Source organism: Chlorocebus sabaeus, chromosome 16 (genome assembly GCF_047675955.1).
Source record: "Chlorocebus sabaeus isolate Y175 chromosome 16, mChlSab1.0.hap1, whole genome shotgun sequence".
NCBI classification, from domain to species: Eukaryota; Metazoa; Chordata; class Mammalia; order Primates; family Cercopithecidae; genus Chlorocebus; species Chlorocebus sabaeus.
This window is the reverse complement of record NC_132919.1, coordinates 29,542,365-29,556,015: the sequence shown is the minus strand read 5'-3', so window position 1 is coordinate 29,556,015 and position 13,651 is coordinate 29,542,365. Positions and strand designations below refer to the sequence as shown.

Genomic DNA, 13,651 nt, shown 5'->3' with positions numbered 1-13,651 from the left:
CAGTGAGCTGAGATCACAACACTGTACTCCATCCAGCCTGGGCAACAGAGAGTGACTCCGTCTCAAAAAGAAAAAATAATTTTTAAAAACGATTTTCACCAACTGCTAACACTTCTTTTTCTGTTTAGGTGTAATCTTTTTGTATAATAATTACAGGTGAATAAAAGAAAAGGCATCTATATATATATATAATATATGTATATATAAAATATATATATATAAAATCATATATATATATATGTATTTTGGAGACAGAATATCACTCTGTCACTCAGGCTGGAGTGCGGTGGTGCGATCTCGGCTCACCACCACCTCAACCTCCCCACCTCAGCCCTGTGAACAGCTTTTCATATTTTTTGTAGAGAGAGGGTTTTGCCATGTTACCCAGGCTGGTCTCGAACTCCTGGATTCAAGTGATAAGCCCGCCTCAGCCTCCCAAAGTGCTGTGATTATAGGCATGAGCCATTGCACCCAGTCATATTCCTTTTTTTAACCACAGGTGATTGAATAGACAGGCAGCTTTAATTTCTGAGGAAACAGTGGGGTTGGCTTTCTATTTGGGGAAAACAAGTTATTTTCTAAGCTAAAACTTCATCAAACCACATATTCTGCTCTTTCTCTATTAACTCTCTCTTGAGTTTCTTATTAATCTGCCTTTGTTAGTCCAGGACTGGGATTGTATCTTCATTGTTCAGGGTGGGTATCAGCAGCTCCCTAACTAAGGCCACACACTGGCCCTGCAATTCCTGTTAAGTACCAAGACCTTATAAAGTGGTGGCTTTACAAGTTCCTAAAGTGGCTAAGCCAGACTGAGCTTACAGGGACCGGTGAGTAAAGTCTCATGCTATGTGCCCAAGATGAGTGTTGTTGGGTAAGCAGTATTTTCGTGCAAAGATGATGAAAGTAAAGAGTACCTTGATGAGGGAACAGGTGCATGAAAACTGCTGATTTAGAGCAAGGCAGAGAAGCTTTACAAAGAATGGAAGAAAAAAACAAGTGAGTGATGTTCATAAGATTAAAAAAAGGGTGCAGTACAATTAGACGCTAGATAATTATAATGTTCCTTTGGTTTTCAGAAGGAATCTGGTTTTAATTATTGAACTCTGACCATTAATTTCCTAAATTTTACAATTGGTAAATAAATGATAGAACTTACAACTTTGTAGATGTATTTTTTTTACTACTTATATTAAAATTAAGAATTTTAGTTTAAATTAAGAATTAAGCTAAAAATTAGATTTAAAAATTAGCAAGAATTATACCAAGAAATCACTCAATTTAAAATTATTTTTCTCCCTTAAACATAGGATAATAACGAAGAAAAAGAAAACAAATCATGAAAAAAAGGTCAGGTAATACCATAAACAATTCTCCAAAACATTAAAATCATTTCAGAGATCTTAAGTGGCCTCAAAATGAGACCTTTAGGTTTCTTCTAAAAGGGAGATATTTTTTTTTTCTTTTAAAAGATGGGGGTCTCATGATGTTGCCCAGGCTGGACTTTAACTCTTGGGCTCAAGCAATCCTCCCATCTCAGCCTCCCTAGGAGCTGGGACCACAAGCACATGCCACTATGCCCAGCTAAGAGGGAGATATTTCAAACCTAGTAAACAGAAGTATTACTGACTCAGAGCTAAGTCTAAGTTTAGAGAAATGGTTTGGATGAAATATCCCTCCATACAGAGAGCTATCAGCACTATTGGTTTAGGAATGTTATGATCACTACCTGATCTAGCCAGCTTCTCAGGAAGAAGGTCTACATTACAGAAGCAAAGTGAGAGAATGACTGGTAGGCTTGGACGAAGCCCAGAAATAAAAATGGAAGAAAGGAATCTAAAGTAAGGATGAACTAAGTATGTCCTTGTTCTAAAAAATTCATGCACCAATACTAACAGTAAAATGAGCTAATCAAACGAAAAAAAGTTAAAGCCTTTTTCCTAGTAAAAAAAGAATTTAGGCCAGGCGCAGTGGCTCATGCCTGTAATCCCAGCACTTTGGGAGGCAGAGGTGGGAGGATCACAAGGTCAGGAGTTTGAGACCAGCCTGGCCAATATGGTGAAACTCCATCTCTACTAAAAATACAAAAATTAGCTGGGCATGGTAGTGGGTGCCTGTAGTCCCAGCTACTCGGGAGGCTGAGGCAGGAGAACTGCTTGATCCTGGGAGGCGGAGGTTGCAGTGAGCTGAGATTGTGCCACTGCACTCCAGCCTGGGTGACAGAGTGAGACTCCATCTCAAAAAAAAAAAAAAAAATTAAATCACAAATTTACTTGTTTTGTTTAAAAACATTTTTGAGGTGAAAAATGTGTTATAAAACTTTTGCCATAATTATTACATGATCCTTACACACAAATGTACCTTTGAACTATCAGGTACAACATAACAGGTATCACAATAGAGGTCAAAATAGTTATCTATGTACATTCTACTGCCGGTTCTATTGAAGGCAGGTATCATGCCCTGGTAGCCCCTTGGCTCCCCTGGGTCTAAGAGCCCCTTGCATGTAGTAAACAATACATGTATGTAGGGTAAGTATCTGGAATTCTGGTATTTTCTACAGAGCACTATAGTATTAATCTTGTATTTAAAATAAAAATTTTAAATTTTTAAAAAAAAAATTTAAAAATTTTCTGAATTTTTAAGTGCACACTTAGAATTTGTTAAACAACATGGATCGGAAGGAAATAACTTTCCTTCCTAGATCCATGGGCAAAAACTGTCAAGTCTCTGGTGACCAAGGATTCTAATATACACCTAACATACACCTACAAAATAGGTATTCAAATGTTTATTGAATTCAGTTACAACAATTCTCCTCTGAAGAATATCAGGAGACCCTGATAAAGTATATATCAAATTTTGATACTTTGGAAATGGATCCTATTTAATTCATTTTCTTTCTTTCTTTTTTTTTTTTTTTTGAGATAGGGTCTCAATCCCAGACTGGAGTGCAGTGGCAAGATCACAGCCCACCACAGCCTTGACCTCTCGGGCTCAGGTGATCCTCCCACCCCAGCCTCCCAAGTAGCTGGGACTACAAATGTACAAATGCATGCCACTACGCCTGGCTAAATTTTCTATTTTTGTAGAGATGGGGTTTCATCATGTTGCCCAGGCTGGTCTCAAGCAATCCACCTGCCTCGGTCTCCCAAAGTGCTAGGATTACAGTTGTGAGCCACTGCACTCAGCCTGGGTTTCATTTTCTAGTTCTAATCCTGGTTCTTCAATTCATGTCCAGCTCAGCTAGACTGGACCTAATAAGGATCATAATACCAAACCTGAAATATTCTTATATATCATAGAGTAAATGGATTCTCTTCAGGATGCTCTTATTGGCATTTGAGAAAATCCTAGGAGCCAAAGTCTTACATCCATTTGGCTAAAGGGTCACAGTGAATGCAATTCTATATGCACTGAATCCCAGGTGCAGTCATTGGCTCCACTGATGCCAAATTCAATTTCTACTAGGGAGGTATTCAGAAGACAACTATTTAGGTACTTTTATATGTGGACTTGTAAAACAGCTCCCCTTAGGACAGAGAATTAGGCTATGCTAATTTGTCAAGAAGAATGCATTTTCAGAGACAACTGCTTTATGTAAGTGACTACCACTTCTCCTCAAAGCTGGTAACTAATTAAATACTACCAAAATGTTTTATTTAAGTAAGACCTAATGCAGGGGCATGAGGGGGGAAGAGGATGAGGTTCATGAATCTCTTATTTTGTTGATTTGCTAGCAGAAAATGTTGGACAAAAGAAAATACAGCTTAGTAGCTGATCCTGCTAAACACCAAAGATCTAGAATGAAGAGTTTTGCATTGACATGAAACATTTGCAGCAAAGGATTGAATGCGTGCCGATCAGCAACATTTGCTTCTTGAAATACGGCAATGGAAACTTTATCTGTTTAAATCTCAGTGTAGGTTGATGTTGGGTAATTTGATGGTAAATCAAACTTATGCTCCATATTGGGGAGTGACAAAGAACTTCTTTAAATACTATTGCTTGAGACTTTGCTGCTGGAGATAATGTTTTGGTTTCCATACAGCTAAATAGCAAAGTTGAAACGCCAGACTGAGTTAGGAATCTGGACAACTTTCTTTTGGTTTTTTGATATAAGCAAACTCAGTGCCATAAAGAAATGAGGTGGCTGAGTGCTGTGGCTCACGCCTGTAATCCCAGCACTTTGGGAGGCTGAGATGGGTGGACCACCTGAGGTCAGGAGTTCGAGACCAGCCTGGTCAACATGGGGAAACCCCATCTCTACTAAAAATACAAAAATTAGCCAGGCGTGGTGGTGTGCACCTGTAATTCCAGCTACTAGGGAGGCTGAGGCAGGGGAATCGCTTGAACCGAGGAGGCAGAGGTTGCAGTGAGCCAAGATTGCGCCACTGCACTCCAGACTGGCCGACTGAGTGAGACACTGTCTCCAAAGGAAAAAAAAAAGGCCGGGTGCAGTGGCTCACGTCTGTAATCCCAGAAGTCTGGGAGGCCAAAGTGGGCGGATCACGAGGTCAGGAGATCAAGACCATCCTGGCTAACATGGTGAAACCCCATCTCTACTAAAAATACAAAAAATTAGCCGGGCGTGTCGGCGGGCACCTGTAGTTCCAGCTACTTGGGAGGCTAAGGCAGGAGAATGGTGTGAACCTGGGAGGCGGAGGTTGCAGTGAGTCGAGATCACACAGCTGCATTCCAGCCTGGGTGACAGAGCGAGACTCCGTCTCAAAAAAAAAAAAAAAAAAAGAAGAGATAAGGATATAAGATGCGATGGAGCTAAAGATATGAAGCAATACACCTATTTACAAACAAAAAGATCGACTCTTACCATTAGGAGTTATTCTGTAAGAGCAAATGACAAAAACCCTGTGATGGGGCATATAAATTGGGATCCTTTTGTGAACATGAGCCCACAATTTAGAGATACAAATGGGTTTTGTGGGAGAGTAAGGCTACTTTTGAAAAGATAAACCCTTTCTCTGAATGTAGTAAAATAAACTGTCAAACCAATGACACACAATTGAGTGACAGGAAGAGCTGAACACCATGATACCACTTAATTCTATTACTTTTAAACTTCCTCATCTCTTCTGTGTATAGTCAGAGATTTCCAAGGTGTAGCAGTCTATTTATTCATCTTTGGAGAGTTAATGGAGGAGACACCATTAGTTTGAAACTGGAACCAAAGTCATGAAACCTATTCTGATTTTAATAAACAATTCTAAGTAAGAGGTTGTAGAGTAAGACTGTTTTACCAAAGCAAATGATCTGGCAAATAGCCAATTAACACTGGATATATGCAACTAATCATATAGCAGAGAAACCTGTAGTGGTTCTTTATTCTCATCCAGATTATTTTGTTGTCTCCATTAGTGGGCAAAGATAGGCAGAAATTTCCCTAACAATTAGACTGGGTAAAAAAAGTTAATAAAAAAACTAACCATTTTTGACATGTTTAACACAAGTTTAGTAGCCCAAAAGGCAAAAAGCTTGGTTAAAATGAAGCAGACTTTAAAAACTTTTGAACTTTTGTTCAATAACCCAGAAAACAGTCCCACAGACAAAAAAGAACTGGTGGGCTTAAGGCAAGGCAGACAGAAGTAATGAATTAGCAATAAACAAACAAAAACAAGGAAATAGAGAAGGGGAAGGGAAAGTAGATAGATAATCAGACAGACAACAGACATGGAAGGCAATGAATGTAGTATAAAAGGGCCTGAACTTGGTTCTAGATAAGAACTATATAAAGCAGTTAACCTAGCTCTTCTAAAACTCAGTCTCCCCAACGTACACGATATTGTGAGCCTAAAACTAAATTACCTGTATGGTTCCCTAGCTCCAAAATGCTAAAGAGTTTATCAGCGGGGAAGCAGAAAGCAAGGAATTCATTGGCTGCAGTATCTGTAAAAAAAGTAAATTTTAAGTTTTGCCCTGGCCTTCACAGCTGAAATGCTGATAATGGGCAAGACCAGAAGCAGGCCCCAGGGCAGTGCTTCTCCGATTCCAGTGTGCGTAAGAATTGCCTGGGGTATTTATTAACACACTGACTGCTGGCTGGGCTCTACTTGGAGTTTTTTGTGCAGATCTGAGGTGAAACTCCAGCATCTGCATTTCTAACAAGCTCCCAAATGATGCTGTTGGTCTGGGATCACACTTGCAGAAAGTACTAGAGAGTTAGAGGCAGAGGGCAAACAAACCTTGTTACATGGGGGAAAAAAGTTAGACTTCTCTTATTTCTGGGGGGAAGAAAAGGATTACTTGTAAGGCGACTGACAAATGTTGAAATAAAATTTGTTTCCTCTGCTGAGCAAAGCTTTGTTGTTAACCAGAATTTAATAGAATACAGTTAATTATGTAATAGTTTATAATATGAATTAGGTATTGCAAAATTCTTTAGAACCTTCAAAATTACATAAATTGAAATGTTCATGCAAAACCGGGATCATAAACTGGGAATTCTATTTATTGATCTTGAACATCACAGAATAGTTAGGTCATTTTTTTAAATTTATGCTAACACTTAAAAGAACTATATATAGTAACTTTTCCTTATAGAATGATGTGTTTCATAAGTGAACTTTTCAGATAATGGAACTTTAAACAACTAAAGTTTCTTTTATTTTTAACCATTTTAGAAGAGTATCTTTCTAAATAGAAAACACGACCATAACAAAAGCTTTCCTTCATTACTCACTGTCATCATAACACACACAATAGTGTTAAGTTCTATAATGAATAACGACCCTCCTGGGTCAACCAGTGTTGTATGAAACCATTCACTATGACACTGAATGAGTCCAGAGTTCTGTAGGTTTGCCATTTCTGCCATCTTGTTTATCTCAGTCCCACCTGAGCTATTAGCTATTAGTATTTCTCAGTGTATTCAAATCTAAGTTGCATTATGAATTGGTATGTATATGCTTATGGGCTTTAAGATGTTATTTTCTTGAGATGACTTTTTTGATTATTTACTTCCAGATGTTCAGGATGGTCTATGGATGGCTGAGTTACTGTTGGCAGCAGGAAAGTGAGGTACCTAATAGATTTTGTGTTTCTTCTTCTTCTTTTTATTTTTGATATAGTATGCTGTATCAGAGACAGAGGAAAGAGGCCCTTAGGGCAATGTTAGTATATCTAGTAAAGGAATTATAGTTCTGTTCACTTACAGAGTAATGTGTTTTAAGTTACTCTTCCTGCCCACACTCTAGAAACTTGTCAACCTTGGAATATCATGTGGACATTTTAACATTTTACTGTCTTACATACAACTTGTCTGAAAGTAGAAAGCTTTATAGAGTAACAAAAGTCAAGTCAGTTACAAGGTAAAGAAGAAATGTAAGGTGAATCTCATAACAAAAAGGAGCAAAATTTGCTATAAACTGATCACAAGAGAATTCCTAATGTTGGTATCTTACACTGTTGCTCAAAGTCATGTAAAGATCACATTTACTGACCTGGGGAATGCTGGGAAGTTGCAAGTGAGGTCATGGAATTAGAGAGGTTAAGGTTGGCAGTGATACTAAGCTGGCTCTGCAGTGCAGGAGGGTAAGGAGATGTGGGTGTCAGGAGGGATTCCTCACTGGTTTCTTCATCAATTCCAGGCAGGTACGTGTCAATCAAGGCATCAAGAAACTTAACAATAAGCTCAGCATAGTCTGGAATTTGTGTTTGCTGTAATGAAAAACAGGAAATTATTTTAGCTCCTTTTCTTTAAGTAAATCCCCATCTGAAGTCAAAAAGGTATTAATTTTGTTTGGACTTAATTTACTATTTTTCTTCCTTTGTATTACTTATCATTAAAAAAGGGGAGTGGAGTAATATTTATAGACTACCAGAGGACTTACAACAGGCAGGTCTATTCAGCTTACACTTAAAGCTTCCAGATGAACCTGCATTTTCTGAAAGCCATGCACAAGACAGACTGAATTTAATACTAAGGCAATACAATCATCAGGAATGATGTCTAGTCAATTTTCCAAAACAGAGAAAATGAGCAGAGCATCATCATTCCAGCTGCCATTTAGATTCTAATCACTAGACACTGTAAAGGGCTCACAGGGTTACTGGCAATCCGAATGCAAAAACTTCTGTATGATATACTATTTCTGTAACTTCAGGCCCATTTTTTAAGTGACAACCTTTGCATGTCAACAGATATTCAGTAATAGTGAAAAGAAATAAACAAAATACCCAATTCTTAAAAACTGGAACAAGGTTTATATAATTCATATTGATTTAGCACCCCCGTATCTAAAACACTGCACCAGGAACTGTTCAAGGGAAGAAACAGAAATCCTGCCTTCAAGGAACTTTGATCAATTTGGAGAAAGCCCACATACAGAGAAAATGATTATATACATATTATGTAACACTACATAAACTAACGCCAATCAGAAAACAAACTGAGGCCAGGTGCGGTGGCTCATGCCTGTAATTCCAGTACTCTGGGAGGCTGAGGTGGGCAGATCACGAGGTCAAGAGATCAAGACCATCTTGGCCAACATGGTGAAACCCAAAATACAAAAATTAGCTGGGCGTGGTGGTGCATGCCTGTAGTCTCAGCTACTTGGGAGACTGCGGAAGAAGAATTGCTTGAACGTGGGAGGCAAAGGTTGCAGTGAGCCAAGATTGCGCCATTGTACTCCAGCCTAGAGACAGAGTGAGACTCTGTCTCACAAAAACAAACAAACAAAAAAAACTGAAAAGGAGCAAATGAGGACAAATTCAGAGAGAAATGAATCTTATAGGTTGGAAATAAAATGGTAATGCTCCTTGCTAGTCATAAGCTATCTAAGTATGTGCATTAAGATTATCAAATACACAAGGGACTGTGGCAGAAAAGTATCACCGAGGTTTATGATACTCTTCTGAAAAGTCAAGCATAAGCTGACTTTGTTTGTAAAAGTGAATACACACACCCCCACACCGTGCTGCTTCCTGGAAAAAAACCTTGTGATGAGAAACTTTTTACAAAAGTAACATATGTGTTCATTGTGAATTATTATTCTGGTTTTCAGCATATTGTGTGTTCTTAAAGCAAGCATACTAATTTGAACAGAAACCTTCATTTTGCCAAAAGTTACAGAAAAATATATTTTCTTACCTTTGAAAAGGGTCCTGCAAACCGCCACAAGCCATTAAAACCAAAACCTGTAACAAATCAAATGTCACTCTTATAACAAGCAAGATATCTTTTAATTGTAACAGAAATTAAATAAGTTGTAGAGCTGATGATATGTAAACCCTATGTACATGCTGAAGACACGTTTTTAGAATATGTCAAAGCGACTAAACCCCACCTCAAATATACTCAGTATAAAAAGTTGTCAACCTGTTACATTGGACATACAATTGAGAGAGTAAAAAAATGGAATATGGAAATAAAAGTATAAACACGTCTATCCCTTATAAAGAATTCTGTAGTCAGTGCATTCTACAACAGTGCGCATGTTAGCAAGTTCATCAACCATCCTTCTCCAGATACATTTATTTACTTTGCAGGTAAGATGTTTGGTATTGTGGTGGGGATTCTTCATGGTACACCACACTCTGCACAATTCCATGGATTGGATTTAACAGATTTGGATCTTGGCACAGTGATAACAGGGTGTTGATCTTAGAGTCCAACAAATTATGCCTAAAAAAAAAAGTCAACAGAGGAACATTTTAGAGAAAAATTATGTAGTGGAAAACATAATATACATTCCCCAGAATAATGTGCTAAAATTGAAGGGAGATGAGTGCTTTTTACTTTCTGGGGCATTTCTTCATTTTCCAAATTTTCTACAATGAACACGTGTGTGTGTCTGTTTTTGTCTGTCTTTTGTTTTTAGTCACCAGGGAAGAAATGGTGAAAACAAACAACTGGTAGTGTCATACAACCGTGTGTAACCATATACGGTAAATGTTTGCTTAAGACAAGGTTGGCTCTGTCTGCTACTTAGCATGCTTTAGTATTATTTCCATCCGTTGTATACTGACATGCACTTAGGAAGTTAAAACTAAATTTAGGATCTGTGCAAAACGAAAATAAAAAATTAAATTTAATGTTAATCAGTGCTTTTAAAAAATGCTGAGTCAGACCAAATAGGGAAAGCAAAATAGTTTAGAGGGAGTGAAATATATGATCCAATTGAAACTTACGAAAAAAATTACTTCTAACCCGGCTACACTCCATTAATAAAAATAACTGAGTCCTAACTCTCTAAAATTCTAACATGAGGTTAAAAAAAAGAAAATAATGACATGATGTAGAAGGCCTAGATCAGGAAAAGAATTTATCTGAGCTATTTAAATTTGAATACTTTGAGGTTAATATTTTTAGTCCTTAAGAGAGAATAAAATTCACCTCTTTTGGTCAATGTCGTTTTCACTCAGCTGTGGATAAATACAAAAGCTCTACTAAAAAGTAAACCAAAACAGGTATGCTGATTTAGATATAGCAGTCTAATAGTTTGCTTCTAAGTGAGGAAAATGAGCAATGATCATCAAAATAAACCACTTACATAAACCAGTTTTTTTAAAAGTCTTTCCTTATAAACTTTCTAATAGATCTAATAGGTCAAAACTAATCTTAACCCTCATTAAATCTACTATCTCAAAGCTAAAAATCACTATCACAATATCTCATTTTGCCCTCTTTGCAACCAGTGCACATTACTGGGTAAGCATTTGACTTAAAGACAGGCACGAAGGTTAATTAAACCAAAAGGAGATACTTACACAACAGGAAATACTTTGGGAAACACAACACTGGCCTCTGCTAAGTATTCATAAAGAATTCGTTGATCAAACTCATCTGTGGTATATTTTACCAGTGTAGCCTGCCAAGATGCAAAAAAGTAAACACACAACATTTTTACTTTGTGGCTGAAATGTTATCTGTTTGGGTGAGAAGTAGAAGACTGTATCCTATTCATGTTTCTAATATTTAAGGGCCTCCTAAAAGTAGACTGGAATAAAAATTTGAGGGTGGGGGACTCAAAAAGGGGAAATCCTTACTAGAACAGTAAGAAGCAGCGCCTGGATTTTTGGATCAGTAAGTACTTCTTCATCCAAGAGAACATTTGATTCAGACACCGAAACCTTACGTAAATGTGGATGCTGTTGTGATGAGGAAATCCTCTGAGTTTCTGCAGTAAGACAGGGAATTAATGTGATCAGCTGTATTAATCAAACACCTGGATAATCACTTCACCTATTTCAATGTTACTTCTACAATTCAACAGCTTTCTTTAGTAGATACTTTAAGTACTAACATAAACATCATATAGAATTACTATTCACCTATACAAAAGTTTTGGTTACTTATTTACAATGCTGTATATAATATATATGACTATTTTTTACACAAGCTTCAAGATAACTGTCATTTTAAGAATGGTAGAGTTTATCTTTTGAGAAATGGCAAACGTTTCTGTATTTCATTCTAAAGATTCTAAGAAATAGCTGGAAAATAAACATGACCTTCATGTACTCTCCCACCTTATTTTCAACGATCTAGATCAATACTTTGTTTCTCACCCATTTCATAATCAGTTTCTGCTACTCTCCTCATTTTGGGGGGTGTTGTGATCCCTGATTCCATTTCTTGCCTTTTAGGAGCCTTTGTGTCTGATATCAAGTGATCAAAACTTTTCCTTGTTCCTATAAACAAAAGTTACAGAATATGGAAGTTCATTAACCACAATGTCTATAAATGGTATAAATGGGAATATACTAAAAAGAAAATGTTTGGACATAAAGTGTTTAAGCTTTCACTTAGGACTAAAAGAAAGCTCTAATATATCCCTGGAGCAGTTTCTTTCCTTTATTTTCCATCTTCTCAAAGGGTTTTGTTCCCATAGCTTTCCGTTTCAGGATAGGATGCACCTTGCTGGTGCAAATTAAACTGAGATTATATTCTGTACACTGGAGGTAAACCAAACTACACTAGAGGTAAATCAACAAATATGATAACTGATAATAAATACAAGGGTAGGCATTATTCAGTACCAAAGGTCAGCTATGTCTGACCAGTCTTTTCAGTTTAAAAAATGCTGCTGGTGGCAAGAACTACTCATTAATACATGAGTAATTTCCAAGCTTAGGAAAAAAGCAGAGTTTGATTTTAATTTTTTAAGCTTTGAAAAAAAGATATGCATGCCTGAAAATACTAAAAACCAGATACACTGGGAGATGCTTCAAAAATAGCAAGTAGCATTATCTCCCACTTGGCTTTTAGTTTCTCTATTCATGTAATCATGTATTAACACTATATATATATATATATATATATATATATATTTTTTTTTTTTTTTTTGGACAGGGTCTCGCTCTGTGGCCCAGGCTAGAGTGCAGTGATATGATCTCAGCTCACTGTAACCTCCGCGTCCTGGGCTCAGATGATCTTCCCACATCAGCCTCCCCAGTAGCTGGGACTACAGGTGCACACTACCACACCCAGCTGATTTTTCTATTTTTAGTAGAGACAGGGTTTCTCCATGTTGCCCAGCCTGGTCTCGAACTCCTGGGCTCAAGCGATCCACCTGCCTTGGTCTCCCCAAAGTGCTGGGATTACAGGCATGAGCCACCAGGCCCGGCCAACAGTATTACTTTTTTAAAGCCAGAATTAAAGCCAATATAAGAAAATCTGACAATTTAACACTTGAGAAATACAAAGTCTATTACCTCAAGAATTAACACGAATAACTATTCATAATAGTCATGAATACCAAGGCCAAATAATTTAACAGCCCAAAGGGATCTAGTTCAGCTTTTTCGTTTCATGCACATGTACACCGATGAAGCCATGAGCAGTTAAGTAATTAGTCTGAGGCAGCATGGCTAGGGATCTAGACAATGACCAGATGGAAAACTTAGGTTTTCTAAAACCAGTCAGTGCTTTCCATACTCCATGAGATTGGGACACTACTTTCTACACTTAGTTTTCCTTCCTTTCTCACTTGTCCTTTTTATTTTATTCTCTGCATTCTTCCTGGAAGATCTCATTCTGCTTCCATAGCTTCAACTATCTGTGAGCTAATCAATTCTAAATGTTTACTCATCTACTTTCTTCCTGAATTCCAGGTATATCTTGTGGTTTATCTCTTAGTTATATACTCCTAGATGTCTTGAAAATATTCCAATATAATCAACCAACCTAAATTTATCATGTACTGTAAACATATTAGTCCTGATCTCTATAATGGAATCACTATCCAGACAGTTTTTAAAACTAAAAACTTCTGACATCCTTCACGATCTTCTCCCCTTCCCCACCTGTAACAATTGGTCACTAAGTCATGTCCATTCTACTTCAGAAACCTACTCCAAACCTGATTTTTGTTTTTTTTGAGACAGGGTCTGACTATGCTGCCCAGGTCAGCCTCAAACAATCCTCCTGCCTTGGCCTCCTGAGTTCCTGGGACTATAGATGTGTACCATTATGCCCAGCTCCAAACCTGCTGGTTCTTCTCCATTCTCTCATTGCTCCTGCCTTAGTGCGGGGCCCACACCATTTTTAAAATTTTTTTTTACTTGGACTGCTATATCAATTTTATTAAATGGTTCCCTTGCTAAAAATCTGTTCTTGTCTCTCCACATTGCTGTTAGAAAAACTTGGCGAAAATTAAAATTTGGTCATGTTCTTCCCCTACTTAAATACCTCAGC

At 37.5% G+C, this 13,651-nt stretch overlaps 1 protein-coding gene across 2 annotated transcripts in view; it reads right to left on the bottom strand.

The window, feature by feature from the left end:
* NF1 (neurofibromin 1) overlaps nucleotides 1-13,651 on the bottom strand; it is a 287,975-nt gene that overhangs the window by 9,476 nt on the left and 264,848 nt on the right. For both annotated transcript variants that reach the window (XM_008010958.3, XM_008010961.3), the window contains 6 exons: nucleotides 11,524-11,646; nucleotides 11,002-11,132; nucleotides 10,723-10,823; nucleotides 9,495-9,637; nucleotides 9,104-9,150; nucleotides 7,455-7,671 (listed from right to left, as the gene is read on the bottom strand). In XM_008010958.3, the coding sequence (XP_008009149.1) occupies nucleotides 7,455-7,671; nucleotides 9,104-9,150; nucleotides 9,495-9,637; nucleotides 10,723-10,823; nucleotides 11,002-11,132; nucleotides 11,524-11,646 (762 nt within the window). The remainder of the gene's footprint in view (nucleotides 1-7,454; nucleotides 7,672-9,103; nucleotides 9,151-9,494; nucleotides 9,638-10,722; nucleotides 10,824-11,001; nucleotides 11,133-11,523; nucleotides 11,647-13,651) is intronic.